General features: G+C 43.3%; 1 protein-coding gene across 1 annotated transcript in view; it reads left to right on the top strand.

Moving 5' to 3' along the window:
• KLHL25 (kelch like family member 25) overlaps nucleotides 1–26,850 on the top strand; it is a 65,229-nt gene extending 38,379 nt beyond the window's left edge. Inside the window, exons 2-3 of the mRNA XM_068272460.1 lie at nucleotides 10,467–12,293; nucleotides 25,350–26,850. Coding sequence (XP_068128561.1) covers nucleotides 10,481–12,250 — 1,770 coding nt within the window. The 5' untranslated portion in view covers nucleotides 10,467–10,480 and the 3' untranslated portion in view covers nucleotides 12,251–12,293; nucleotides 25,350–26,850. The remainder of the gene's footprint in view (nucleotides 1–10,466; nucleotides 12,294–25,349) is intronic.
• Nucleotides 26,851–27,822: the final 972 nt, after the last annotated feature.

Here is a 27,822-nt window from a genome sequence, read left to right as displayed (position 1 = left end):
TACACACGCCCGATTTAGCGGGCGAACGACGGGGCGTTCAAACGACCCGTCGTTCGCTGAAATCCGACTTGTGTATGGGCCTTTACCCTCTTGCTTGAGGGTGTCAACGATGGCCTTCAGGTCGGCAGTCTTACCCATGATTGCGGTTTTGAGTAATGAACCAGGCTGGGAGTTTTTAAAAGCCTCAGGAATCTTTTGCAGGTGTTTAGAGTTAATTTGTTGATTCAGATGATTAGGTTAATAGCTCGTTTAAAAAACCTTTTCATGATATGCTAATTTTTTGAGATAGGAATTTTTAAGTTTTCATGAGCTGTATGCCAAAAATCATCAATATTAAAACAATAAAAGGCTTGAACTACTTCAGTTGTGTGTAATTACCGTATTTTTCGGACTATAAGACGCTCCGGACTATAAGACGCACCTAGCTTTAGAGGGCAAAAAGCAGGGGGAAAAAAAAATATGATAAAGCTGGTGCGTCCATGGTCCAGGAGCGTCTGGTAAATGTTCTGACTCAATAATGTATTTTCCTTAAGTCCCCTGCAATGCCCCTGGTGTCCTCCTGCACTGCCCATATGTAATGTAAATAGCGGTGGCAGCTGTGTATCTCCCCTTTGTCTGACGTAATTATCCACAGTAGCCCATGCATCTGCCCCCATGTAATATAATTAATGCATCTGCCCCATGTAATATAATTAATGCATCTGCCCCCATGTAATATAATTAATGCATCGGCCCCCATGTAATATAATTAATGCATCTGCCCCCCCATGTAATATAATTAATGCAACTGCTCCCTCCCCTGTAATATAATTAGTGTTGGATCTCCTGTGTAATGTAATTAGCATTCAATACCCTGGCCGCCTGTGTAAAGTGATTAGCATTCAATCACCCCGCCTCCCACCCGTGTAATGCAATTAGCATTCAATCACTCCCGCCCGTGTAAGGCAATTAACATTCAATCACCTAGCCTCCTGCCCGTGTAATGCAATTAGCATTCAATCAGCCCCGCCTCCCGCCCGTGTAAGGCAATTAGCAGCGGGCATCACTCACCTGAAACTTGAAGCCCGCGGTGAAAAGCTGTTTGTCTCGCTCGTTCTTTCCTCCAAGTGCCGGCACTTCCTGGTCGCGTATGTAATGACGCGACCAGGAAGTGCCGGCACTTGGAGGAAAGAACGAGCGAGACGAACAGCTTTTCACCGCGGGCTTCAAGTTTCAGGTGAGTGATGCCCGCTGCTAATTGCCTTACACGGGCGGGAGGCGGGGCTGATTGAATGCTAATTGCATTACACGGGCTGGAGGCGGGGTGATTAAAAGCTAATTGCAAATACACGGGCGGGAGGCGGGGTGATTAAAAGCTAATTGCAAATACACGGGCGGCCAGGGTATTGAATGCTAATTACATTACACAGGAGATACAACACTAATTATATTACACGGGGGCAGATGCATAGCCTACTGCGGCTAATTAGGTCAGACAAAGGGCAGATACACGGCGGCCGCCGATATTCAAGCTGCATATGGGCAGTGCAGGAGGACACCGGGGGCATTGCAGGGAGTCCCTGACATCGCGGCGAGGCGGCGGTTCGTATCGGCGGGCGTTCGTAAGTCAGGGACTCCCTGTATTCGGACTATAAGACGCAGGGGCTTTTCCCCCCCACCTTTGGGGGGAAAAAGTGCGTCTTATAGTCCGAAAAATACGGTAATCTAAAATATATGAAAGTCTAATGTTTATTAGTACATTACAGAAAATAATGAACTTTATCACAATATGCTAATTTTTTGAAAAGGACCTGTATATTGTAGAAGATGAGTTGCTTTTATTCATGTAATTTACTTGCATTATATACTATTTATTTTTACAGTGTAGCAGAAGATGATGATGATTTTTAGAGTGTCAGCGTCTTCTGTGGCACTGTACACTCTAAGGCCTAGTGCACACCAGAGCGGTTCGGCAGCGTTTTGCGGTCCGCTTGCGGATGTGGAAACGCTTGGGTAATGTATTTCAATGGGCTGGTGGCGGGAGGCGTTTAGCGGAAACTCATACTCCCGGGCTGCTGCAGATTTTGGATTGCAGAGGCGTTTCTGCCTCCAATGTAAAGTATACACAAACCGCTCTGAAAAACGGCAGTTCAGAGCGGTTTTGCAGGCGTTTTTGTTACAGAAGCTGTTCAGTAACAGCTTTACTGTAACAATATAAGAAATCTACTACACCAAAAACGCTTCCCAAAACCGCAAAATGCTAGGTGAAACGCTACAGAAAAATAAGAAAAAGCGTTTCAAAATCTGCTAGCATTTTGCGGATCTGCTAGCGGTTTTTGGTGTGCACCAGGCCTAAGAAACAAAAAGTGGTAGACAATATGACAGTAATAGTAACAAATGTATAGTTAAAAAATGTACAGCATCTTACAAGACATGACTGGAAGAGGTTCCTGCAATCCTAAAAAAAAAAAAAATTATTTTAACCACTTCACCCCAGAGGGGTTTATACCATAACGGACAAGAGAGATTTTCACCTTTCAATGCTCACCCCTTTCATTTGCCAATAGCTTAATGGCTACTAATCACAATGAAATGATCTATATCTTGTTTTTTCCACCACCAATTGGGCTTTTTGGGGTTATTTGTTTTCAGCAATTACTTTATTTTCTGTACATTTTAAAGGGGGGAAAAAAGAAAAAATACACAATTTCTCCAATTTCATCCCCTCTAGTTTTAATATAAACAATGCTACCGTAAATATAACCCACACATTTTATCTGCCTATTTGTCCTGGTTATCACAAGGTTTTAATTATGTCCCTAGTACAAAGTATGTTGACAGTATATTATTTGGAAATGAAGGTGTACTTTTTCAATGGTGTTTTTTTTTTCCCCACCATTTTCACGTGCTTGGGAATGCACGCGCGCACACAGTGGCAGCAGCACTATCTGACTTATAAAAATGGCCTGGAGCTGTTAAAGAGACTCTGAAGCGAGAATAAATCTCGCTTCAGAGCTCAAAGTTAGCAGGGGCACGTGTGCCCCTGCTAAACCGTCGCTATCGCGCCGCTAAACGGGGGTCCCTTCACCCCCAAACCCCCCACTGCAACACTTGGTCGCAGACTTGGTCACTCCTGGAGGCAGGGCTAACCGCCGCAGCCCTGCCTCCAGTCGCATCTATCAGCGGCACATCGCCGCCTCTCCCCCGCCCCTCCTAGTGAAGGAAGACTGAGAGGGGCGGGGGAGAGGCGGAGATACGCGCTGACAGACGCGCATGGGGCAGGGCTGCGGCGGTTAGCCCTGCCCCAACCAGGAAGCGCTCCCCCGCTGCACCAAGGGGATTTGGGGGATCAGGGACCCCCGTTAAGCCGCGGGATAGCGGCGGTTTAGCAGGGGCACACATGCCCCTGCTATTTATGAGGTCTGAAGAGAGATTTAATCTCGCTTCAGACACTCTTTGAGGCTCTAGCAGGACGTTTTTATACGCTAGGTTGTCTTTAAGTGGTTAAACAGAAGATGAAAAATTATATCCTAGGAGAAGCTCGGGAGATAAAATGAGTTGCGTTGGGCTCCCAGTGTCTCTATAATTTTGTTTGATAATGGGAAAGTACCACAGCGGTTGGCAGATCAGTAAACATGCCTGTTTGTGTTAGCGGCTCAGCATGTCTATGCACAGGGCAGACTCCACTGAAGCCAGCATAAAGTTTGAAGGACAGCAGCAGACAGGAATATTTCATTCCAGACAGTCTGCTCTTCCCCCTAAGACCAGTCGGCTAGGAGGTGTTGGTACATGTCAGAGAACCCATTAATAAGCTGTTGGCTGGATCAGACAATTCTTTACTCCTGTCTTGAGGTTTATGAACTCTTTTTTTTCATTTAGTAACCCTCAATCAGTCATTCCTTAAAGCGGTATTGTCACCATAAAAATCAAATTTCAACAGCAACTGGTCTGAGTGTTTTAAGTGATAAAGATGCTAATCCTGCATTCCAAACTTTTTTTCTGCTGTTATGGTTTGGAGTTATTACATACTATAGGAGCACTGGCCCTAGTGCCAAACAGTGCCAAAAAATTGAATGCTGGGAGTTCTTTTGAATGCTGGGAGCTCTTTTGAATGCCATGAGTTCTTTTGAATGCTGGGAGTTCTTCTTATCTATAATATATTCCTTCTCTTCCATTTATTTCCCTGCCTTGCTGATCACTTGTGTTTGCAAGCAAGGATGAGGTGACTCAGTGATTGGATGTGTAAATAAAAAAAAAAAAAAAAAGACTCTGGGAGGAGGGCAGCTAATGAATACACAATGAGCAAGAGAAAGGAGGGGGAAACGAGTCAGGGAGGATAGGATGTCAGCATTAGCTTGGCAAGATTGCCACTGCCTAGAATAGGATTTTCTGCTTTTCCTTCGTAAAATTCACAGGAATCATTACGTGGATAGCACAATACATCTGTTAAGTCATACATGTCAAACTCCGGCCCGTGGGCCAAATCTGGCCCTCGGAGCTATCAGATTTGGCCCTCAGGAGGTTTCTCCAGTTTGCATTATGGTTGACCCTCTTAGGACCACCAGAGAAGCCATATTGGTGGGTAAGCCCTAGATTACCAGGTAAACCATATGGGGAGGGGAAAAGCACTACTGTATAGAAGAGGGAGGGGGCCACCAGACACCAGGGAACTGTATAGGAGAGGGAGGGGGCCACTAGACACCGGGCAAATGTATAGGAAAAAGGAATACCACTAAACATTAGGGAATTGTATAGGGGAGGGAGAACCAATAAAACACCAGGGAACTGTATAGATGTGGGAGGAGGGCCACTAGACAGCTGGGAAGTGTATAGGGGAAGGAGGGTGGCACTAGACACTAGGGAACGGTATAGGGGATGGAGGGGGCTATTAGACTCCAGTGAACTTTATAAGGGAGAGAGGTGGCCACTAGACATTGAGGTTGGCCCGTGACTTGGTCCCAGAGCTCAATTTCGGCCCACTTTGTATTTGAGTTTGACATCCCTGTGTTAAGTAGAGGTAGTATTTATCTACTTACATATAGGTTTTTCATTTCTAGGTTAGCATGGATGTCGCTTGTTCTTTAAAGGGAACCAAATTTCCTGGCTGTCTTGCTGATCCTATGCCTCTAATACTGTATACAACAAGAGAAAGGCATCCATATAGCTATAGATTAATACTCATGACAAAATGAAGTCCATAAAATATAGTCAATTTATTAGGGACATATCCCTTTAAAAACAATTTAAAACATGATAAGAGGTGTGGCTAGATGGTAAAATGACATATGCAATAATAGTCATAACAATAATGTACAAAATAGTGCAAATAGTTACATGATAGGTGCACTGGAGGTATATACAAAAATGCTAATAAACAGCCAATGCGCTGATTTAGATCCACTAACCTAGCAAGCCTGCTAGTACATGGCCTTGTATTAAAGCTAAGAAGCAACACCCAAAAAGGAAAGGCTAGATAAGGGAAGATAGAGCAATGCTTACCACCAAGGCACCACCATGGATATTTCTAGCCAGCACCCCTCAGACCATCTCACATGTATCGCAGACCCCCTCTGCTTCCTCGGAGATAAAGAATATGGGTGTAGAAAGCCCCTTTTATAATCCTAACACAGCGTGTAATGACGCTGTGAACCGCCGCACTCACTTCCTGATAGGCGTGGCCACGCCCCATGATGTCATCGCGCTGTGCGTTCCACATGACGCACTCGCGCGGTGACATACTCTGTGATTGTCATTCAGGTGGGCGGAAATCCATTTGCCCAAACTACGGACTCACATGAAGATATTATATAAAGCGTATCTAACGCGGATTAAGAAGAAATAAGAAAAGAAGACTAACTATCTTAAAAGGGAAGAGAAGGAGGAATAGAGTAGAGAAGAAATGGAGACAAAAGCGCCACATATTAAATACATTATACCTGCCAAATTCATTGGCGCCCCCTACATTCAACTACATTATTATTTAAAGGTACATACAATAAAAAATAAAAAATGAATGACTAAATATATACATAAATAATTAAGTGTTGCAACCAAGCTAGTCAATATCACACCACAGTTGGTCAAACATAGTGTGCAAAAATATCAAAATACACAAATTGAGTAAAAAGTAATAAAGTACTGGTGCATACTATACAAATATTTAAAGTGACAATGTGCATAGAAAAAGTTCTCTCATGGTGCTGTAATAGTTGTCCACACAATGGCAATAAATCGGATCCTCAATTCATATAAATTGCTACCTAAGAATTATAAAAATCATATAATTAGTTAATGATAGTCACGACATCATAAACTGTATATGCACCATGTCGCTACTCACTAAACGACATGTGCAACTACAAGGCTGATAGACTGTTCCCATAATGTCCAAAAAAGAGGAAATTCTATGTGGGATGTGATGCTGCTACTCACTCAACAGCATATATGAATTATGTGAAAGCACAATCTATCATGATCAAAGTGCCACGTGTTTATACCAAAGGTGGAAGGTAATAAGAAAATAAAATAATGAAATAAGAGAATAAAGTGCTACGTGCAAAAAATTGATTGTGCAAAAAAATTTTTTGTGCATACCACAGTGAATACATCAACCAAAACCGTGATGTGGATTTGAGCAGCATACTTACATATGTAGTCAAATGCAAGTCCAATCGTGCAGAGCAGCGTATATTTCTAAAAAATTATATATATAGAAATATGTTACACAAATAATTTAAAAAGCAATCTCTCAAGCATCAAGACGTGGTGGAAGTCAGCCACCTATGCCTCTAATACTTTCAGCCATAGTCCCTGAGTAAGCATGCAGCAGATCAGGTGTTTCTGACATTGTCAGATCTGACAAGATTAGCTGCATGCTTGTTTCTGGTGTTATTTGGACACTATTGCAACCAAATAGATCAGCAGGGCTGCCAGGCAACTGGTATTGTTTAAAAGGAAATAAATATGGCAGCCTCCGTACCACTATCATTATAGTTGTCCTTTAAAGGACAACTGAAGTGAGAGGGATATGAAGGCTGCCATATTGATTTCCTTTTAAACAATACCAGTTGCCTGGCAGCCCTGCTGATCCTCTGCCTCTAATACTTTTAGCCATAGACCCTGAACAAGCATGCAGCAGATCAGGTGTTTCTGACATTTATTGTCAGATCTGATAAGATTATCTGCATGCTTGTTTCAGGTGTGATTCAGTCACTACTAAAGCCAATTAGACCAGGAGCACTGCCAGGCAACTGTTATTGTTTGAAAGGAAATAAATATGGCAGCTTCCATTTACCTCTAACTTCAGTTCCCTTTAAGCATTTAACATATATTTTTGCAATGTTTTCAATCCCTTTGTTGTAGTGGTATCGCACTCTTTACCTATGGGTTGTAGTAATTGAGGGGGCACATGTTAATGCTGCAGAACAATCAGTTACCAGCATTCTGCAGTCTCGTGACAAGCGGTGATGGGAGAGCAGAGGTTAACCTGACAGATGCAAGTTAAATTACACAGAGAGAGTACCTTGTATGGCAGGTAAAAGCTAGCGGATGCTACTTTCTGGGTGACCCTTTATTTGTATTCTGTTAATTACACAACATATAAGGTGATTATTGTTAAGCAGAGAAGCAAAGATGGAGTAGCATACATACGGTATTCTGGCCTGTGTAGAGAGGAAGGATAAGGACAAGGCGAGGCAAACAAAAGATCAGTTAATAAACTAAATCCAACACAGCTGATTGTGAAGAGGCAGTGGCAAAGACCACATGGTCATTTTAAGGGTGTTAAAGAGAACCTAAAGTGAGAAGCTTATGGTGACCTCCATATTTATTTATTTCTAACCAAAACCTGCTGCCTGGCAGTTCTGCCCGGATTCTTTGGCTTCAGTAGTGTCTGAATCACACACCTGAAACAAGCATGCAGCTGATCGGGTCAGAGCAGGGCCGGCGCTACCATTAAGGCAAAGGAGGCAGCTGCCCCAGGGCCCCAGAGCTTGTAGGGGCCCCCAGTGGCTACAAGAGGGAAAAAAAATGTTGCAAATCGGCCTTATAGTTTTTGAGAAAATCGATTTTAAAGTTTTAAAGGAAAAAAACAAAACACATTTAAAAACCTGTCGACTTTAATGGTTAATAGCAAATCCACCTTAAATGCTAGAAACCCTAAATTTGCAGGATATGTTAAGGAGATCGTTAGGAATAAGAGGAAAAAATAATTTTTCAAAAAGACCTTATAGTTTGTGAGAAAATCGATTTTAAAGTTTAGAAGGAAAAAAGTATACTTTTAAATGCGGTAAATGTCACTTTTAGTAGCAAACCTAACGGTAGTATAATTTTACATGCATCAAACAAAAGCGCAATACATTTTCTGACGGGGTTTCCAGGGGGTCTATACGCAGCCGCAGCGCTTTGGCCAGGGATCGCTATACAGCTGCAATATGGCTGTATGAAGATCCCTGGCATTTTTCCTATTTTCCCAATTTTTTATGTTTAGAGTGTGGGAATTTAAAAAAAAAAATATGTGGGGTCCCCCCTCCTGAAACTTTTTAACCCCTTGTCCCCCATGCAGGCTGGGATAGCCAGAATGTGGAGCTCTGACCGATTGGGACTTCACACCCCGAGTATACCAGCTGCAAAAAAGGTCCTCTAATGCCGATTTTTGTTCCGGGGTATATGTTGGGGGGCCCCCCAGGTTTATTTTGCCCTGGGGCCCCATTGTTGCTTAAACCGGCCCTGGGTCAGAGCACCTGATCTGCATTGCTTGTTCAGGGTCTGGCTTAAAGTATTTGAGGCAGAGGATAAGCAGGACGGCCAGGCAATTTGCATTGTTTAAAAGCAAATACATTTTGGCCTCCATATTCTTCTCACTTCAGACGTGCTTTAAGTGTGGAATAGGTGGGATGGGATTTCACAAGTTTAAAGGCTTGGTTAGACTTTAACCAACCAAAATATAAATCATCTGATTATGTCAGATGACAGTGTGCAGGTAGCCCTTCTACAGTTCATGCATGCTAGGATTGGTCAAGTTGCACATCCTAGGCTAGGTCAGGGGAGTTGACCAGTAATTCCTCTGTAGTAGGTACTTTTGCTGGTGTTTTGATAAGTGTAGAAGACAGAGAATGCTTATGCAGACATGAAAGTAATGACCAGAATGATCACAAATGACCTTTTCAGGCATGAGTATTTTATTCCTGTAGTGATTTCAGGAAGTTCAGAAGGAATATCATTTACTCCGCTGAACATCTAAGTAATAGGAACATCCTAACGTGAACCTCCAGACTAAAAATTGACTCAGCAGCACTGGAAAGGCTTGGTGTTTCTTTAACTGTTTCACAGCATCAGAACTTTTTTCTCTTATACAAGCCTCATTTTTAGCTGCACAGAAAAAAACTGCCCGGGCTTTTTTCCCCTGATGCTGTGCAAAGCATGATGGGATTTCTGATGTTGTTGTTCTCGTTCTGCTGTTTTGGTGCAATTTTTTTTTTTTACATTTTGAATTTGACATTTGAAGCCTACCACATGCAGCTGGGAGGGGTGATCAGCACACAGGACAGTTGGAACTGTGTCTCCTGCTCCGTCACCTCCTTTCAACCAAAAAGATGGCTGGCCCCATGACAAAGATGGCAGCCCCTATGAATTACAAACATTTACCTGTTCTTTTAAAACGGGGTGTGTAAAGGTGGCCATACACTGGTCGATGTGCCATTAGATCAACCAGCTGACAGATCCCTATCTGATCGAATCTGATCAGATAGGGATCGTATGGCTGCCTTTACTGCAAACAGATTGTGAATCGATTTCAGCCTGAAACCGATCACAATCTGTTCAGCTGCTCCTGCCGCCTGTCCCCCCCCCCCCCCCCCCCCCCCGTATACATTACCTGAGGCTGGCTCCCGGGCGTCTTCTCCGCACTGGACCGCACCGCTGTTCTTGCTCCATCCCGGCGCTTCCTGTGTTACTCCGTGACCAGGAAGTTCAAATAGAGCGCCCTCTATTTCAACTTCCTGGTCACCAGAGTGACACAGGAAGTATAAGCGTACACTGGGACATGCGGAAATGCGGTGTAGCGAGGAGAAGAGGACCCCGGAGCCAGCTTCAGGTAATGTATACATGCTCGGATCGGGCCCGAATCGTACGCCGCAAGCGACGCGCTCCTACCGCCGGGCGATCGAGGGTAATTTCCCGCACGGCGCGATCGACGGACCGATCCGATTTCGGGAGGGAATCGGATCGGCGGGTGCGTTTAGCGCAAGCGATTGGCAGCAGATCCGATCCCAGGATCGGATCTGCTGTCGAAACGGCCGTGAATCGAGCCAGTGTATGGCCTGCTTAAGAGATTATATTACCTATCTATTCTAATTAACATAACTAATGTAACTTAATGACAGTATGTTTGTTTAGGCTGAAGTTCCCCTTTAACAAACAAATTATTTCATGCATTTACCAACAGTTTGTTCAGAATAACAACTTATCTTGTTTTTAATATTTTTCAGCTTTACAAGTCATCATGTCTGTCATCGTACATGAAAATCGGAAATCCCGGACCAGTACCGGGTCTATGAATATTTCTTTATACCACAAACTTGCTCACCCAGACTGTGTCCTGAACCACCTTAATACCATGCGGAAACAGCAGATTTTCATCGACGTCACCCTGGTGGCAGGTGATCGCTCTTTCCCGTGCCATCGTGTGGTATTAGCAGCCTGCAGCCAGTACTTTGAGGCCATGTTTTCTAATGGGTTAAGAGAAAGCCTTGATGACACTGTGAACTTCCACAACAGCCTTCATCCCGAAGTACTAGAGCTTCTGCTTGACTTTGCTTACTCTTCCAAAATAATAATCAATGAAGAAAATGCTGAATCGTTGCTAGAGGCAGGAGACATGCTTCAGTTTCACGATGTAAGAGATGCAGCAGCAGAGTTTTTGGAAAAAAATCTTTATCCCTCAAACTGCCTAGGGATGCTAATGCTGTCCGATGCTCATCAATGCCGCCGGTTGTATGAGTTGTCCTTGCGAATGTGTTTGGTGAACTTTGAAACTGTGCACACCACGGAAGAATTTAATAACCTGTCAAAAGACCTTCTGCTTGAGTTGGTATCTAGTGATGAGCTCGAAATTGAAGATGAGCAATTGGTTTTCAATTCTGTTTTGCAGTGGGTTAAATATGACATGGACAAAAGAAAAGAGTATTTTCCTGAACTATTAAAGAATATTAGGTTGGCTTTGCTTACATCTGATTCTTTGAAGGAGGCCATTGCTTGTGAGGACTTGATAATGGCTGATGAGAAGAGTAAGTTGATTATGGAGGAGGCTGTTCATTGCAAGCGTAAGATATTGCAGAATGATGGTGTGGTGACTAGCCAGTGTGCTAAACCTAGGAAGGCAGGACACACATTGCTGATTCTGGGTGGACAGACATTTATGTGTGATAAAATTTACCAAGTTGACCACAAAGCAAAAGAAATCATACCAAAAGCTGATTTGCCGAGTCCTAGGAAAGAATTCAGTGCTTGTGCTATTGGTTGTAAGGTGTACATCACTGGTGGACGAGGCTCTGAAAATGGAGTGTCTAAAGATGTTTGGGTGTATGATACGGTCCACGAGGAATGGTCAAAGGCTGCACCTATGCTCATAGCAAGGTTTGGTCATGGCTCAGCTGAGTTACAGAACTGTCTTTATGTAGTTGGAGGACACACAGCAGTTGCTGGGATTTTTCCAGCCTCTCCTTCAGTTTCTTTGAAGCAAGTTGAGAAGTATGACCCTCTATCTAATAAATGGACGATGGTTGCACCACTGAGGGACGGTGTAAGCAATGCAGCTGTGGTCAGTGCTAAGCTCAAGCTCTTTGTCTTTGGAGGCACAAGTATACATCGGGATCGGGTCTCCAAAGTGCAGTGCTATGACCCTTTTGAAAATCGTTGGAATATAAAAGCGGAATGCCCTCAGCCATGGAGATATACTGCTGCTGCTGTACTGGGTAGCCAGATTTTCATTATGGGAGGGGACACAGAATTTACAGCAGCCTCTGCCTATCGTTTTGACTGTGAAACTAATCAGTGGACTAGAATTGGGGATATGACGTCCAAGAGGATGTCTTGCCATGCTCTAGCATCAGGAAATAAGCTTTATGTGGTTGGAGGGTACTTTGGGACTCAAAGATGTAAAACGCTGGACTGTTATGACCCTATCTCGGACTCTTGGAACAGTATCACTACTGTGCCTTACTCTCTTATACCTACTGCTTTTGTGAGCACCTGGAAACACTTGCCAGCATGAGATGATGGGCCAAAAGCAGAATACTTCTTACGTCTCAAGTCAGGTAAACTATTCAAAAGATAATAGTTATAATAATAATAATCACAAATGCTGGTTATTTATGTAAAATAATTGCTAATTTAATTTTGAGTACAGCCATCCCCATCATTATAGAAGGCAATAATTGTGACGCAAGTTTGAGACACTGAGCACCTCCTAAAGAGTATGCTGAAAAACTCTGTTCTCTCTAAGTACAGTAATTGTGCAGCTTTTACTGTCTTTTTTACCATACTCTCGAGTACATAGAATGTTTCCTTTCACATTTATTCCAACTCCAGAGTCTCTAAAGCCATCTGCCGCCTAGATTAGTGTGATCTGAAATGATTATTCATGATGATTTTTGATGACAGTTTAAAGAAAACGATCAAATTTGATATGCTTATTGGCTATCTGCCAAGCTGCCTGTTCTATTCTGTGGAGAGCAGAGAGGAGTGGATGAGCAGAAGGCTTCCCATTGCAGCAACTCAAATAGCTGCTGCACATGGTTAAAGAGAACCCAAGGTGGGTTTGATGAATATTATCTGCATACAGAGGCTGGATCTGCCTATACAGCCCAGCCTCTGTTGCTATCCCAAACCCCTCTAAGGTCCCCCTGCACTCTGCAATCCATCATAAATCACAGCCACGCTGCTGACAAACAGCTTGTCAGAGCTGGCTGTGTTTATCTCTATAGTGTCAGTCTGCTGCTCTCCCCGCCTCCTGCAGAACCCCAGTCCCCGCCTGCATCCCTTCTCTTACTGCTGATTGGAGGGAAGGGACGGAGGCAGGGACCGGAGCTATGCAGGAGGCGGGGGAGCAGCTGAGACTGACACTACAGATGTAAACACAGCCTCACAGCATGGCTGTGATTTACCACACATGTGGTATTGCCGTACTCAGAAGTAGTACAATGTGTTTTGTGGTGTATTTTTACACATACCCATGCTGGGTGGGAGAAATATCTCTGTAAATGACAATTTTTTTGATTTTTTTTTTTTTTTTTTTTTTTTTTTTTTTACACACAATTGTCCATTTACAGAGAGATTTCTCCCACCCAGCATGGGTATGTGTAAAAATACACCCCAAAACACATTGTACTACTTCTCCCGAGTACGGCGATACCACATGTGTGACACTTTTTTGCACTCTAACTGTGCTAAGGGGCCCAAAGTCCAATGAGTACCTTTAGTATTACACAGGTCATTTTGCGGAATTTGATTTCCAGACTACTCCTCATGGTTTAGGGCCCCTAAAATGCCAGGGCAGTATAGGAACCCTGCAAATGACCCCATTTTAGAAAGAAGACACCCCAAGGTATTCCGTTAGGAGTATGGTGAGTTCATAGATTTTTATTTTTTGTCACAATATAGCGGAAATTGATTTGTATTGTTTTTTTTTCACAAAGTGTCACTTTCCGCTAACTTGTGACAAAAAATAAAATCTTCTATGAACTCACCATAGTCCTAACAGAATACCTTGAGGTGTCTTCTTTCTAAAATGGGGTCATTTGTGGGGTTCCTATACTGCCCTGGCATTTTAGGGGCCCTAAACCATGAGGAGTAGTCTGGAAATCAAAATGCCGCAAAATGACCTGTGAAATCCTAAAGGTACTCATTGGACTTTGGGCCCCTTAGCACAGTTAGGGTGCAAAAAAGTGCCACACATGTGGTATCGCCGTACTCGGGAGAAGTAGTATAATGTGTTTTTTACACATACCCATGCTGAGTGGGAGCAATATCTCTGTAAATGACAATCTTTTGATTTTTTTTTTTTTTTTTACACACAATTGTCCATTTACAGAGATATTTCTCCCACCCAGCATGGGTACATGTAAAAAAAACACCCCAAAACACATTGTACTACTTCTCCCGAGTACGGCGATACCACATGTGTGGCACTTTTTTGCACCCTAACTGCGCTAAGGGGCCCAAAGTCCAATGAGTACCTTTAGGATTTCACAGGTCATTTTTGTTTCAAGACTACTCCTCACGGTTTAGGGCCCCTAAAATGCCAGGGCAGTATAGGAACCCCACTAATGACCCCATTTTAGAAAGAAGACACCCCAAGGTATTCCGTTAGGAGTATGGTGAGTTCATAGAGGATTTTATTTTTGTCACAACTTAGCGGAAATTGATTTTAATTGTTTTTTTTTCACAAAGTGTCATTTTCCGCTAACTTGTGACAAAAAATAAAATCTTCTATGAACTCACCATACTCCTAACGGAATACCTTTGGGTGTCTTCTTTCTAGAATGGGGTCATTTGTGGGGTTTCTATACTGCCCTGGCATTTTAGGGGCCCTAAACCGTGAGGAGTAGTCTTGAAACCAACAATGTCGCAAAATGACCTGTGAAATCCTAAAGGTACTCATTGGACTTTGGGCCCCATAGCGCACTTAGGGTGTAAAAAAGTGCCACACATGTGGTACCGCTGTACTCAGGAGAAGTAGTATAATGTGTTATGTGGTGTATTTTTACACATACCTATGCTGGGTGGGAGAAATATCTCTGTAAATGACAATCTTTTTATTTATTTTTACACACAATTGTCCATTTACAGAGGGATTTCTCCCACCCAGCATGGGTATGTGTAAAAATACACCCCAAAACACATTATACTACTTCTCCTGAGTACGGCGATACCACATGTGTGACACTTTTTTGCAGCCTAGGTGCGCTAAGGGGCCCAACGTCCTATTCACAGGTCATTTTGAGGCATTTGTTTTGTAGACTACTCCTCACGGTTTAGGGCCCCTAAAATGCCAGGGCAGTATAGGAACCCCACAAGTGACTCCATTTTAGAAAGAAGACACCCCAAGGTATTCCGTTAGGAGTATGGTGAGTTCATAGGAGATTTTATTTTTTGTCACAAGTTAGTGAAAAATTACACTTTGTGAAAAAAAACAATAAAAATCAATTTCCGCTAACTTTTGACAAAAAATAAAATCTTCTATGAACTCGTCATACACCTAACAGAATACCTTGGGGTGTCTTTTTTTCTAAAATGGGGTCACTTGTGGGGTTCCTATACCGCCCTGGCATTTTACGGGCCCAAAACCGTGAGTAGTCTGGAAACCAAATGTCTCAAAATGACTGTTCAGGGGTATAAGCATCTGAAAATGTTGATGACAGGTGGTCTATGAGGGGGCGAATTTTGTGGAACCGGTCATAAGCAGGGTGGCCTTTTAGATGACAGATTGTATTGGGCCTGATCTGATGGATAGGAGTGCTAGGGGGTGACAGGAGGTGATTGATGGGTGTCTCAGGGGGTGGTTAGAGGGGAAAATAGATGCAATCAATGCACTGGGGAGGTGATCGGAAGGGGGTCTGAGGGGGATCTGAGGGTTTGGCCGTGTGATCAGGAGCCCACACGGGGCAAATTAGGGCCTGATCTGATGGGTAGGTGTGCTAAGGGGTGACAGGAGGTGATTGATGGGTGTCTCAAGGTGTGATTAGAGAGGGGGAATAGATGCAAGCAATGCACTGGCGAGGTGATCAGGGCTGGGGTCTGAGGGCGTTCTGAGGGTATGGGCGGGTGATTGAGTGCCCTAGGGGCAGATAGGGGTCTAATCTGATGGGTAGCAGTGACAGGGGGTGATTGATGGGTAATTAGTGGGTGTTTGGGGGAGAGAACAGATGTAAACACTGCACTTGGGAGGTGATCTGATGTCGGATCTGCGGGCGATCTATTGGTGTGGGTGGGTGATCAGATTGCCCGCAAGGGGCAGGTTAGGGGCTGATTGATGGGTGGCAGTGACAGGGGGTGATTGATGGGTGGCAGTGACAGGGGGTGATTGATGGGTGATTGACAGGTGATCAGTGGGTTATTACAGGGAAGGACAGATGTAAATAATGCCCTGGCGAATTGATAAGGGGGGGGTCTGAGGGCAATCTGAGCGTGTAGGCGGGTGATTAGGTGCCCACAAGGGGCAGATTAGGGTCTGATCTGATGGGTAACAGTGACAGGTGGTGATAGGGAGTGATTGATGGGTAATTAGTGGGTGTTTAGAGGAGAGAATAGATGTAAACACTGCGCTTGGGTGGTGATCTGATGTCGGATCTGCGGGCGATCTATTGGTGTGGGTGGGTGTCAGATTGCCCGCAAGGGGCAGTGACAGGGGGTGATTGACAGGTGATCAGGGGGGATAGATGCATACAGTACATAGGGGGGGGGGGGTCTGGGGAGAATCTGAGGGGTGGGGGGTGATCAGGAGGGAGCAGGGGGCAGGGGGGGGATAAAAAAAATAGCGTTGACAGATAGTGACAGGGAGTGATTGATGGGTGATTAGGGGGGTGATTGGGGGTAAACATAGGTCTGGGGGGGTGGGCGGGGGGGGGGTCTGAGGGGTTCTGTCGGCGATCAGGGGGGGGGGGGTAATCAGTGTGCTTGGTGCAGACTAGGGTGGCTGCAGCCTGCCCTGGTGGTCCCTCGGACACTGGGACCACCAGGGCAGGAGGCAGCCTGTATAATACACTTTGTAAACATTACAAAGTGTATTATACACTTTGTATGCGGCGATCGTCGGGTTAACATCCCGCCGGCGCTTCCGTATGGCCGGCGGGATGTTGCGGCGGGTGAGCGGAGACATGCGGCGGCGGAGGATCGCGTCACGGATGACGCGATTGCTCCGCCCATGCCCCTACAAGGACCGCCGCCATTTGTCAATACGGCGGTCCTTGCGGGGTCCACTTCCCGGCCGCCAATTGTCAATACGGCGGTCGGGAAGTGGTTAAACGGTTGCTTCTCTAATACCGTCTTTTGTGTTCCTATCTTAACCTGAGACTTACCCTCCTTGTATTACTAACCTCAGTATGCGTGCATACATTTTACACTAGGTGGGTATCTCTAGTAGTGGATATCAAACTCTAGAAGTGCAGGCCTGCTACTTGGCACATCAGCACAGACTAGTTTGGTTGCTTTTGTTCTGTCATAAATTAAACCTTTCTTGCCTCCCATGGCAACAGAGTGGCACATTGAAGGCATGCAGGGCCCATAATCCACAGGTAAAAGAATCGAAACCATCCTTTGCCATTTCATTTAATCTGACTCTGAATCGTGGCCTGTCTATTACTTTGCTCCTTTGTTTTGTCTCCTCTTAAACATCAGCCTGCTCTTCCCAGTCACCCTCAAACCTCTTGAAACACTCCAGTCTCCCACTGTCAGCAGCTCATCTTCCATTTCTCAGTCTCTAACTCTTCTCAGCTTGCTTTCTATATCCACACTCTTTTCTTGCTGTCTCCATACAGAAATCTCCAGTTTTGAAATGTCAACCTCACATTAATTTGCTTTGCCAGGGATATTTCACCATACTCTGGCCCTTCTCTGCCAACTGACATTCTTCTCTCTCTCTCTTTAGTCAGGCACATAACAACAAACCACATTGTCCTGGCAAGTTGATAACCTTATTAATATTACACTTCTTCCCCCTCCTCCCGGCTATATTTGGTGTCCTCTGGAATGCCAGGCTCAACTGTGAGAAACTCTGCCACATCCAGGATCTTATCATTTCTAAGAATATTACTGGCTGGATAGTGGACAGTTGTAGGCCAGAGTTTGAATCTTGGCTCTTCCTATTCAGTAGGCCAGTGCCTATTCAGTAAAGAGTCCCTGGGCAAGACCCCCTAACACTGCAGGGTGGCCTACTGAGTGTACAACTAGTGACAGGCTTTGAGTTTGACAGGAGAAAAGTGGTATACAAATGTTAGAATTATTATTACTTTCCTTGGGGGTCACTGAAACTTGGCTGAAACAATCAATTTTCTGCATGGCTACTCCACTTCTTGTCAACTGAAATCCCTACTATCCTCATGGGTGATTTTTAACATTCCTATACTATAGAATCCTATAGATCGAAACAGTAATACATGTATTCCCTCTTTAGCTAGTTGTTTGACTCATTCTATTTCAATAGCGAACAGCTCCAGAGATAAGCTTTTTCTTTTAAGGACAAGGCAGTGTGTTGGCTTTCCCTGGAACATATAAAGTTTAAACACCTTCCTAAAGTGATTTAATCTATAAACGCATGACATACAGGAGCTACCAGTATATGGCATTTTAAGCTTTAAAAAAAAAATCTGATTATGAGCAAGGAAAAACACATTTTAACAAAGTATATTTGAAGCAGGAGTTCCACTTTAACCATTGATTGTCTACATCTTGCTTTAGACACTTGAAAGATACTAGAGCTGAATTCAGGAGGAAAATCAGGGGGAGCAGGCATGTACTGGATGCCCACCGCTCCCCCGTTCTCCTCCTTTGCTACCTAAATGCCTCTTCCGGGGCCGGCACTGCGTGGCAGGTAACTCTCTGCAGTTGTGATGTCATGCATAGTGCATTCCTGAGGCGTGAAAGAATGCACAGGGCAAGGTTAGGGCCTGCGTACTAACTGCCGACCCGGAAGAGGCTATCAGGTGGGCGGTGGCATTCAGGTAGCAAAGGAGAACGACAGAGGAGAATAGGGGAGCAGTGGGCATCAGGACAGCTTTCAGTACATGCCTGCTCCCGCTGTTTTTCTTCCTGAGTTTAGCTCTGGTATCCTTTAACTGTATTTTATACTGTATCTACATTTGATGTGGTGATTTTAGTTGGGTTTATGCAAACAGATTTTCTAGTAAGGTTTTTTTGCTGCAGATGTCCCTGAAATCTGTCCGCCTGACTATTTTTTCAGTCTGTGGGCAAATACATACAAGCCAGCCAAACAGCAAACCATCCAGTCAGGCTCTGAGATAAACAATGTTTTCTCGAATGTTTGGGAACGATTGTCTGCACTAATGAGGCAAAATCAGATAGGTAGCAGCTAAATATGCCTTCATCGCACCAGTGGCTGCTGCTCTAGTATCTGACAGACGGACGGACGTAAAATGAAAGATTACAGTAAAAGGTTCACTGACTGAAATAATTTCCCCTTGCAAAGAATTTTTCTCTTTGCCTTTTCTTCAGCAGACCATCACGGTTAGATCATTCCTAATTTAATAGAGAGGCAGTCTACTGGTTTGTGGACTGATTGTTCAGAGTCATTTTCTCTTTCATCCATTGAAAATGTGGAATTAAAATAACAGAGATATAAATCAAGAAGACTCTTGGCAGATTGTGGTTTTCATCATTACGGGGGATGTCTGCCAAAAAGACTGGGGGAAGGAGAACTGATTATTTGAAGGGAACTGATCTCACCATTACCCCAATTAATTGAATTGGAAATTAGAGGCGCACACACGCATGATGTGTAGAAAAGCTTAGCTGAGGCAGCATTCTGGGTTCTATTTTTCCCTCTCCATAAAGTATACGCTGAGTATAGTTTGCGGGCTGCTGCTGGCTTCTGCATAGCCACGATGGTTTGCTGCGTTCTGACATCTTTAGGCTGCTATAATGTTACCGTAATCAACTGGCTGCCTCATGACTGCACTAATCTTGCAATAAAGAGTGCCAGCTCTCACAAATCGCCTGTAGATTCCAGGAACTCTATGCAATCACTTGGCAACGCAACTAGCTGTACATTTGGTTTAACATTAGCAATAATTTCAATCTCTCTGTACTTTTACTGTTCTCAGGGTATATGGACCATACAAGACTTATCCATTTAATCACAGATAAGCGATTGAATTCTTAAACGCTGTAATATAAAATGTGATGTGTCTGGAGGAGGCTTTCTGCCTTAGTTCATTGTGGAAGGAAGTTACAACAGGGAATAGCGTCATGAGAATGTTTCATTACAGTTATTTAATGGATCCATTATTGTGGTAGCGTATCCACAGGGCAATCAGGGAGGTGGGAGTGGGGCTTTTGTCGATGCAAGAAGAGAGATTGATTAGACCTTTAAAATCCCAGCTATAAACCTACAGAGCTACAGAAGATAAGGGTGAATGTGGCTATTTCATAATGACTGTTAATATGTGAAGAAACCTACATTACACCAGCTTAAAGTGAATGGGAACTGCATTTTAAAAAAAATGAAGCAAATACTTACCTAAGGAGATGGAAGACTCTGGGTCGTATAGAGCCTTCCGTCTCCTCTCTCGGTGCTCTCTATCCTGTGCTGGCTCCCCCGTTTCAATCCCCCGCCAAAAGGGTATTTGGAAGTCTTCGGGAGCCGTGTCCTCCCCGAAGACGTGCGGCTCTATACTGCACAGGCGTGAGAGTGCAAGAGAGCGTGCTTGAGCAGGCGCAGTAGAGGGCCGCCCTTCTTCAGGAGCACTCGGGCTCCCTGAAGACTTCTGAAGCCTCCTTCGGCCGGGTAAAGCAGTATTTGACTAATTTAGTCAAATACTGCTACTGGGCGAGCAGCACTGGAACGAGGGGACCAGGAGAGGAGCCGGAAGGCTCTATAGGACCCAGAGCCTTCCCTCTCCTTGGGTAAGTATCTGTCTCATTTTTTAAATGCGGTTCCCATTCACTTTAATGGACAACTGAAGTGAGAAATATATGGAGGCTGCCATATTTATTTCCTTTTATACAATACCAGTTGCCTGGCAGTCCTGCTGGTGTATTAGAATGCAGTAGTGTCTGAATAACACCAGAAACAAGCATACAGCTAATCTTTCAGATCTGACAATAATGTCAGAAATGCCTGATCTGCTGCATGCTTGTTCAGGGTCTATGGTAGAGGATCAGCAGGATAGCCAGGCAACTGGTATTGCTTAAAATGAAATAAATATGGCAGCTTCCATATCCCTCTTGCTTCAGATGCCCTTTAAAGGAAACCTGCACTTATATAAATATGGAGGCTGTCCTCATTATTTGTTGTATTTATAAAGTGCCAACATATTACGCAGCATTGGACATTAGTTTAGGTTACAGACAATATTTAGGGGTGACATACAGCAATATGACAATACAGGAATACAAGAAAGACCAGATCACGCAGCACAGTATGAGTACAAGGTAATGCTTAGTCAGTCACTGGAGGGGAGCATGGAGATTAGGCAAGTTAGGTTCACTCAAATGCATAGCATGGGTTCACAGTAATGGAGGTGCATGATCAGGTAGGACACAAAAGGAGGAGGACCCTGCCCAAAGCCTTACAATCTAGAGTGAGAGGGAGGGACACGAAAGGTAGGGGACCAGAGTTGAGCTGTGGGTTTAGAGCACTTGTGAGGAGTAGTAGACCAGAGTGAAAAGGTGAGTTTTGAGGGCCTTCTTGAAGATGTTGAAGGAGGGGGCTGCCCTAATGGGTGGAGGTAGGGAGTTCCATAGTGTTGGAGCAGCTCTTGGGAAGTCCTAGAGGCGTGCATGGGACTGGGTGATGCGGGGGGCGTTCAGGCGAAGTTCATTGGAAGAGCGGAGTGAGCGGCTAGGTAAGAGTAAGATCGGAGTAAGATCGGAAATGTAGGTTGGACAGGTTTTGTGGACAGATTTGTAGGTCAGACACAATATCTTGAATCTGATTTTGGACTGGATAGGAAGCCAGTGGAGGGATTCAAGGAGGGGATCCGCCATGGTGGAGCGATGGGAGGAGTGGATAATTCTGGCTGCTGCATTCATGATGGACTGCAGTGGGGCTATTCGGGTCATTTGGAGAATTGTAAATTGCATTGCTTTCACTTTGATGTATGTACTAATTCAATTTGCATTTCAGGTATAGAGGAGAAGTAGAGGTGTTATGTGCTGTTATAGGCATAGATTATTGTACTGTCATTCAGCCCACATGGCTCAGAAATTGGGGTGCAGCATGACTACACTTTTCAGTTTGTGGAGGCGAGGTTCGGGTTATGTGTCAGAAACCTGAACCTAGGCTAGCTTTAAGTGACATACATGCATTATAATTTCAGCATCTGAAACAATTGTTAGATTATACTTTGGCGACCCTCTATTGTAATAGTGGGAATTTTTTTTTTTTTTTTTTTTTTTTTACACATGCACTCACACTACTGCCTATAGAGCACATCCTAGTGGCTGTAGCTGTGGCGCTTTGAGTCTACCAGGAGAAAAGCGCAATATAAATGTTCTGTGTTTTGTCTACCTAACTATAGAGAAGACATGAATCTTTTGTTTGTAGCTTTATTGAAGCATTTTTATCACCTTCTTGCTGGTCTGGGCATTAATTACAGTAACGCTCTTCCGGACAGGGAAATTATTGATGTTCGTTTGTTATTTGATCTTGGTAAATGGCTCCTGAACCTTATAGGCATTTATAACCTCCTTTGTGTAGTCCTCAGGGAGCTCTTTCAATTTTTGAGATACCCATACATTTTCACATAGTTCAAATTCAACTACATTTCAGAGGTCAGAGGACCTACTATCTCAAGGATACACTACTACAGCAGTATAGAACCTTGGCTCGCCAGCTGTGATAAAACTACAAATCCCAGCATGCATTTGCCTTTATTAATCATGATTGGTTGTCAGACTCCTGTAATGCATTGTGGGACTTGTAGTTCCTTAACAGCTGGAGAGCCAAGGTTCCCTACCCCTGCACTACTAGGTCTAACCAGGTATCTTCTACAGAGATATTAATATCCTTGTTAGGAATAGTTGTCTGAGGCCTCTACCCATGTCCCCCAATTTATATTCATACATTTATTAGGCTGATTTTGGACCTGATATGCCAATTTATACAGAGGCAGTACAGAACTGGCCAATTTTTTCCCAGTCCAATAGCGTTTTATAGACTGCAGTTTCCATCTTAAAGCGGAATATAACCCTGCATTTCAACTTTTCTCTAAAACATTATTTACAGCATATTATATGCAACCAGCATTTTTTTTTTACTAGACCAGCATTGGAAGGGTTACACACAGAGCTTTAAAGTTCCGTGGATAGAAATGCAGACACATCCGAAGTTTAGATAGATACATTTAAGTAAACACAATGTAACAAGTGTGGAATGTGACACACTCTCTGACTGTGCAGGAGCTGGAGGACAGCCAGAGAGTGTGTAACATTCACCACTTAGATACATTTAAGTAAACACAATGTATCTAAACTTCGGATGCGTCTCCATTTCTATCAACGGAACTTTAAAGCTCTATGTGTAGCCCTTCCAATGCTGGTCTAGTAAAAAAAAAATGCTGGTTGCATATAATATGCTGTAAATAATATTTTAGAGCAAAGTTGAAATGCAGGGTTATACTCCACTTCAAGTAAAATGAGGATTCTAATAAACAACCACTTTTTTTTTTTTTACCAGAGGAGATCTCTTCTCCCTCTACCCAACATACAGACTTGAAAGGATAAGGCCACAACAGAGCAGAGTATCATGAAAAAGTAGATCACTTACTTCCAATAAATCTGCTAATCACAGCAGCTAAAAAGTCGCCATGTACACTAATTGCAAAGCCGATCCAATCAGCTAGCCGGAGTTTGGCTTCAGTTTTGCATTCTTGCACCCTAATTGCTCACCTTGTGCTGCCTTAGCCACTAATTGCATTGCAGCCTGTGATGGCACCTAAATTACCAGGCACAGCATGCACCTATTTTACCTGTTCTGCCCTCAAAGTCATCTGTAATGATATTCTGATCATTTGCAGCTATGTGGTGCAACTGGTTTTAATTTTTGAAAGTAGGTAAACAAAGGCACCAGTAAGGATAAAAATGTTTTAAAAACACTTTAAAAGGACGAAAAACAGATGTTACTATAATGGTTTTAATTTTTGGCATGTCAGATAGTGATAAATATAGGGATGTACTGTATTGATTTTTCTAAGGGTACCATGCATTATTGTTTGTTACTCAATGGATTATAACATGTAACTTGCGTTGTGTTATATCTCCTTTATGTACCAGTATGGTTCAACAATAGATAAAATACCTGTATATGACTTATTGAAAAAGTAAAAAGTTTCTATAGGGTGTGCATACATTTTCACATTTGTCAGCTGTTTACCATGTAATAATTTTAGCTTCGCCCTTACAGGGGAACTTTCACAACCGTGAATCCACTGAGAATCTTGTGTGCGCTGATCACAGAGGTGTTGCTTATCACCCATAAACCTGGTTCAGATTGTGCATCAAGAATGTGTATTAGAGGAAGAATCGCCTCATTCTGCTGCAGAGTACCTGCACATCACTCTTACATGTACCCACAGTTACATTGCCTAGGGCCTGATCCATGTTCAGATTGTGCATGAAGAATGTGTAATAGAGGAAGAATCCCCTCATTCCCCTGCAGAGTACCTGCACATCACTCTTACATGCACATTGCCTAGGGCCTGAATGTTCTTTGTTCCTGTCTGCCCCCACTTAATGTACTCTTACCAAGGACTATTTAGCAGCAACTCTACAGCTTAGTTTATTTAAATTGCATCTCTGGTGTACATAAAAAACAGAAGTATGCTAATTGCTTAAAAGTTAGAATGCCCCAACACATTATCTGTTTAAGAAGGTATACTTGAACCCCGTATCAGCTGGGTTATGGTGCATAGCTCCGTCCCCTTGCAGAAAATGACCTTGGCCTTTTTCTAGCTCAGATATAGAAAAGGCAGAGGCCTTTTTCAGAAAGGTGGCAGGGCTACATGCTAGAACCCAACTCGTACAGGGCTCTGGTGAATCCTATTGTACAGGCGACATGCAGGGAATTCACGTTGGCAATGACAGGATGGGATGGCGACAGGGTAGAGTGTCAGCTTTATGGCCAGGAGCTTTGTTTTGTTCCTAAAAGCAAATGCCATCTTTATAAAGCTTTAAAATTCCTAAGCTTTTGCAGTAATGAAATGCCTTTTAAGATACATACTTTGTCAACAAGATTGTTATGTAAATTAGAGGAGTCGGTGGAATCATGAACTGAGGAGTCTGAATTGGAGTTGGATGATTTTTGAGCAGACTCCACAGCCCCTAGCATGTCCAGGGCAAGACTGATCCATCTACATTGTACAATGAATGGGTCATTGCCTGGAATCCTTGCAACGCTCTATTACCAGAGACATTGTGGGGGTGTGAAGGGATGCATTCAATTTTAAGGTGTAGTCATTCTCTAATTTCCTCATCATGTTAGAGGAAAATAAAACAAGCAAGCAGCCTCTTACTTTGTAAAAGCATTTTAGTGGAAGCTGATGACATTTTGCTTTTTTTGCATCATAGCGTGTATTTTGAGAACATAATAAATGTACAGGCACTAAATTGATATTTTGTTTTTTTGTCTTCTCTCACAGATGTGTCCACGGCTTGAATGCTGCGCTTCAAGTCTCAGTTTCAAGATATAGAGGGGTCATTGTCATGAGCAGAAAAAGCCTGTGGGGTCTGACATGGTTTAATGTTTCTGCGACTTGTGTAGGAAAAAAATAAGAACAAAATGGGCAGAGCTATTCTCTCTGTATGTTGTGCAGTTTTGTGGGGATGGATCTTGTAAGAAAGCTGATGCTGTGAGAGTGGTGCTCTTCAGATTAAAGGATAACTGATTTTTATTTTTTTTTAAAGTAAAAGCAAGAATTTTTAAATCAGGATGATACCATTTAAAGTAAGTTCACTAATCCTTCTAGATGTGCTGCAAAGACATAAATGGCTAGCTGTAGCTGGGTGCTGCCATTTCCCCAGTCCAGTAAGAGCAACTGGGTGAGACTAAACGCAGCCCAGCCACAGTAACCATAGTCTAATCAGATCCTCACTACCTAGCAACCAAAGACAGGTTCATGGAGAATAATGGCCATCCCGCCACAAGCCAAGATTTCTTTACACCATCCATTGGTAGATGACAGCATGCAGTATTTACTAACTCACAAATAGCAAGTCTTGCACGGTTACAGCTTAGTAGTCTCTCCATTTTATTGATGCAGCGGTGGGATAGGCAGTGATCTCTCCTCTATCTGGTGCCAAAAATCCTGAGAGATCCTGTGGCCCTATGGCAGTACAGTGCATGTGGGGCACTTCCTCTGATGCTGCTTTGAGATCAATCTAATTTGTCCTTTTGTGACCTCTATGTGAAAAGACATTTACCCATATGTATATGTCATAAGGCAAATGCTTGTTATCATTTGCATTTTTCTACACATTTTGTGATGCAAAAGATCAATATGGTGCTCTAATATTGCGATTCTATTCACTCATTACCAGATGACCAGCAGAATTACCATTTATCATCACAATTTTGGTGCTATCCTACTAAATGCACACATTGATCAGATAACAGCTAGAGATGATGGGAAATTTGCTGTTTCTCTATCCCCCCCCCACCCCCTCCTCTCCAAACAGGCTGTAGATACTGGAGGCATTATTAGTGTCTCCCAAAAATCTTATTGGCTTGATAATGCAGTGGGCATAAAAAAAATGGTGTTAATCGGGTTATTAACCACTTCAGCCTACAGCTTCGAAAATCTTATGCATCCAAGCAATGTTCACCTCCCATTCATTCGCTAATAACTTTATCGCTACTTATCAAAATTAATTGATCTATATCTCGTTTTTTCCGCCACTAATTAGGCTTTCTTTAGGTAGTACATTTTGCTAAGAGCCACTTTACTGTAAATACATTTTAACAGGAAGATTAAGATAGAAATGGAAAGAAAACATTATTTCTCAGTTTTTAGCCATTATAGTTTAAAATTAATACATGCTACAGTAATTAAAACCCATGCATTTTATGTGCCCATTTGTCCCGCTTATTACACCATTTAAATTACGTCCCTATCACAATTTATGGCGCCGATATTTTATTTAGAAATAAAGGTGCATTTTTTCAATTTGCGTCGATCACTATTTACAAGCTTATAATTTTAAAAAATGTAATAAGATACTCTCTTGACATGTATATTTAAAAAGTTCAGACCCTTAGGTAACTATTTATGTAGTTTTTTTTTTTTTAATTGTAATTTTTTTTATTATTTTTTTTAATACAAAAATGTATTTGGGTAATTTTAGTTTGGGAGGTAAATAGCCAATTTTAGATGTAAAATAATGTATTTTTTATTCAATACAGGTATGTGGGTGCAGTTTACTATTTGGCCACAAGATGGCCACATTCAAAAAGTTCCTAGATGCGAACGATGTCGCATCTAGGAACTAAAATGAAGAGAAGTTGTTTCCTGGGGGCAGAAATACCACGCTCTCTGAAGAGAAAGCGTCGGTATTTTTGCCGGGGACTTGGATCGGTGAATGGGAATTATATTCCCATTCACTGATCGGGGGGGCAGCGGGAGCGCGCGCGGGCGCGCGCCCGATCGCGCGCACCACACGGCTGCAGCACCACTGCCTATCTGGACGGATATATGCGTCCAGATATGGCGAAGTGGTTAAAAACTATTTTAGAGAAATCTGCATACTTTTTTTTTATTTAAAGAGTAACTGTTAGCCCCAAAAATCAAATTTAAATCTCTATTGCAATGTTTTAATTACTTTGTAAGGGAGCAATCTAATTTTTTTACTGTGTAACCTTTTCCCCAAGCTCCTAAGGAGGACGCAAAGCCGCATAACAGATACTGCAGAGCATGCCCATGTCTGCCCGACCCCCCTCTCCCCCCCCCAGGACCAGGTGCCGATGTCTGCCCGACCCCCTCTCCCCCCTCCCAGGACCAGGTGCCGATGTCTGTCCGCTTCGCTCCCCCCCCCCCCCCCAAGAGCCGATGTCTGTCCGACCCCCCCAGGACCAGGTGCCGATATCTTTTCACCCCAACAGCTGACACGGAGAGAGAG

This window comes from Hyperolius riggenbachi, chromosome 3, assembly GCF_040937935.1.
Source record: "Hyperolius riggenbachi isolate aHypRig1 chromosome 3, aHypRig1.pri, whole genome shotgun sequence".
NCBI classification, from domain to species: Eukaryota; Metazoa; Chordata; class Amphibia; order Anura; family Hyperoliidae; genus Hyperolius; species Hyperolius riggenbachi.
Note: the sequence above shows the minus strand (reverse complement) of the source record. Positions and strands in the feature narration are given on the sequence as shown.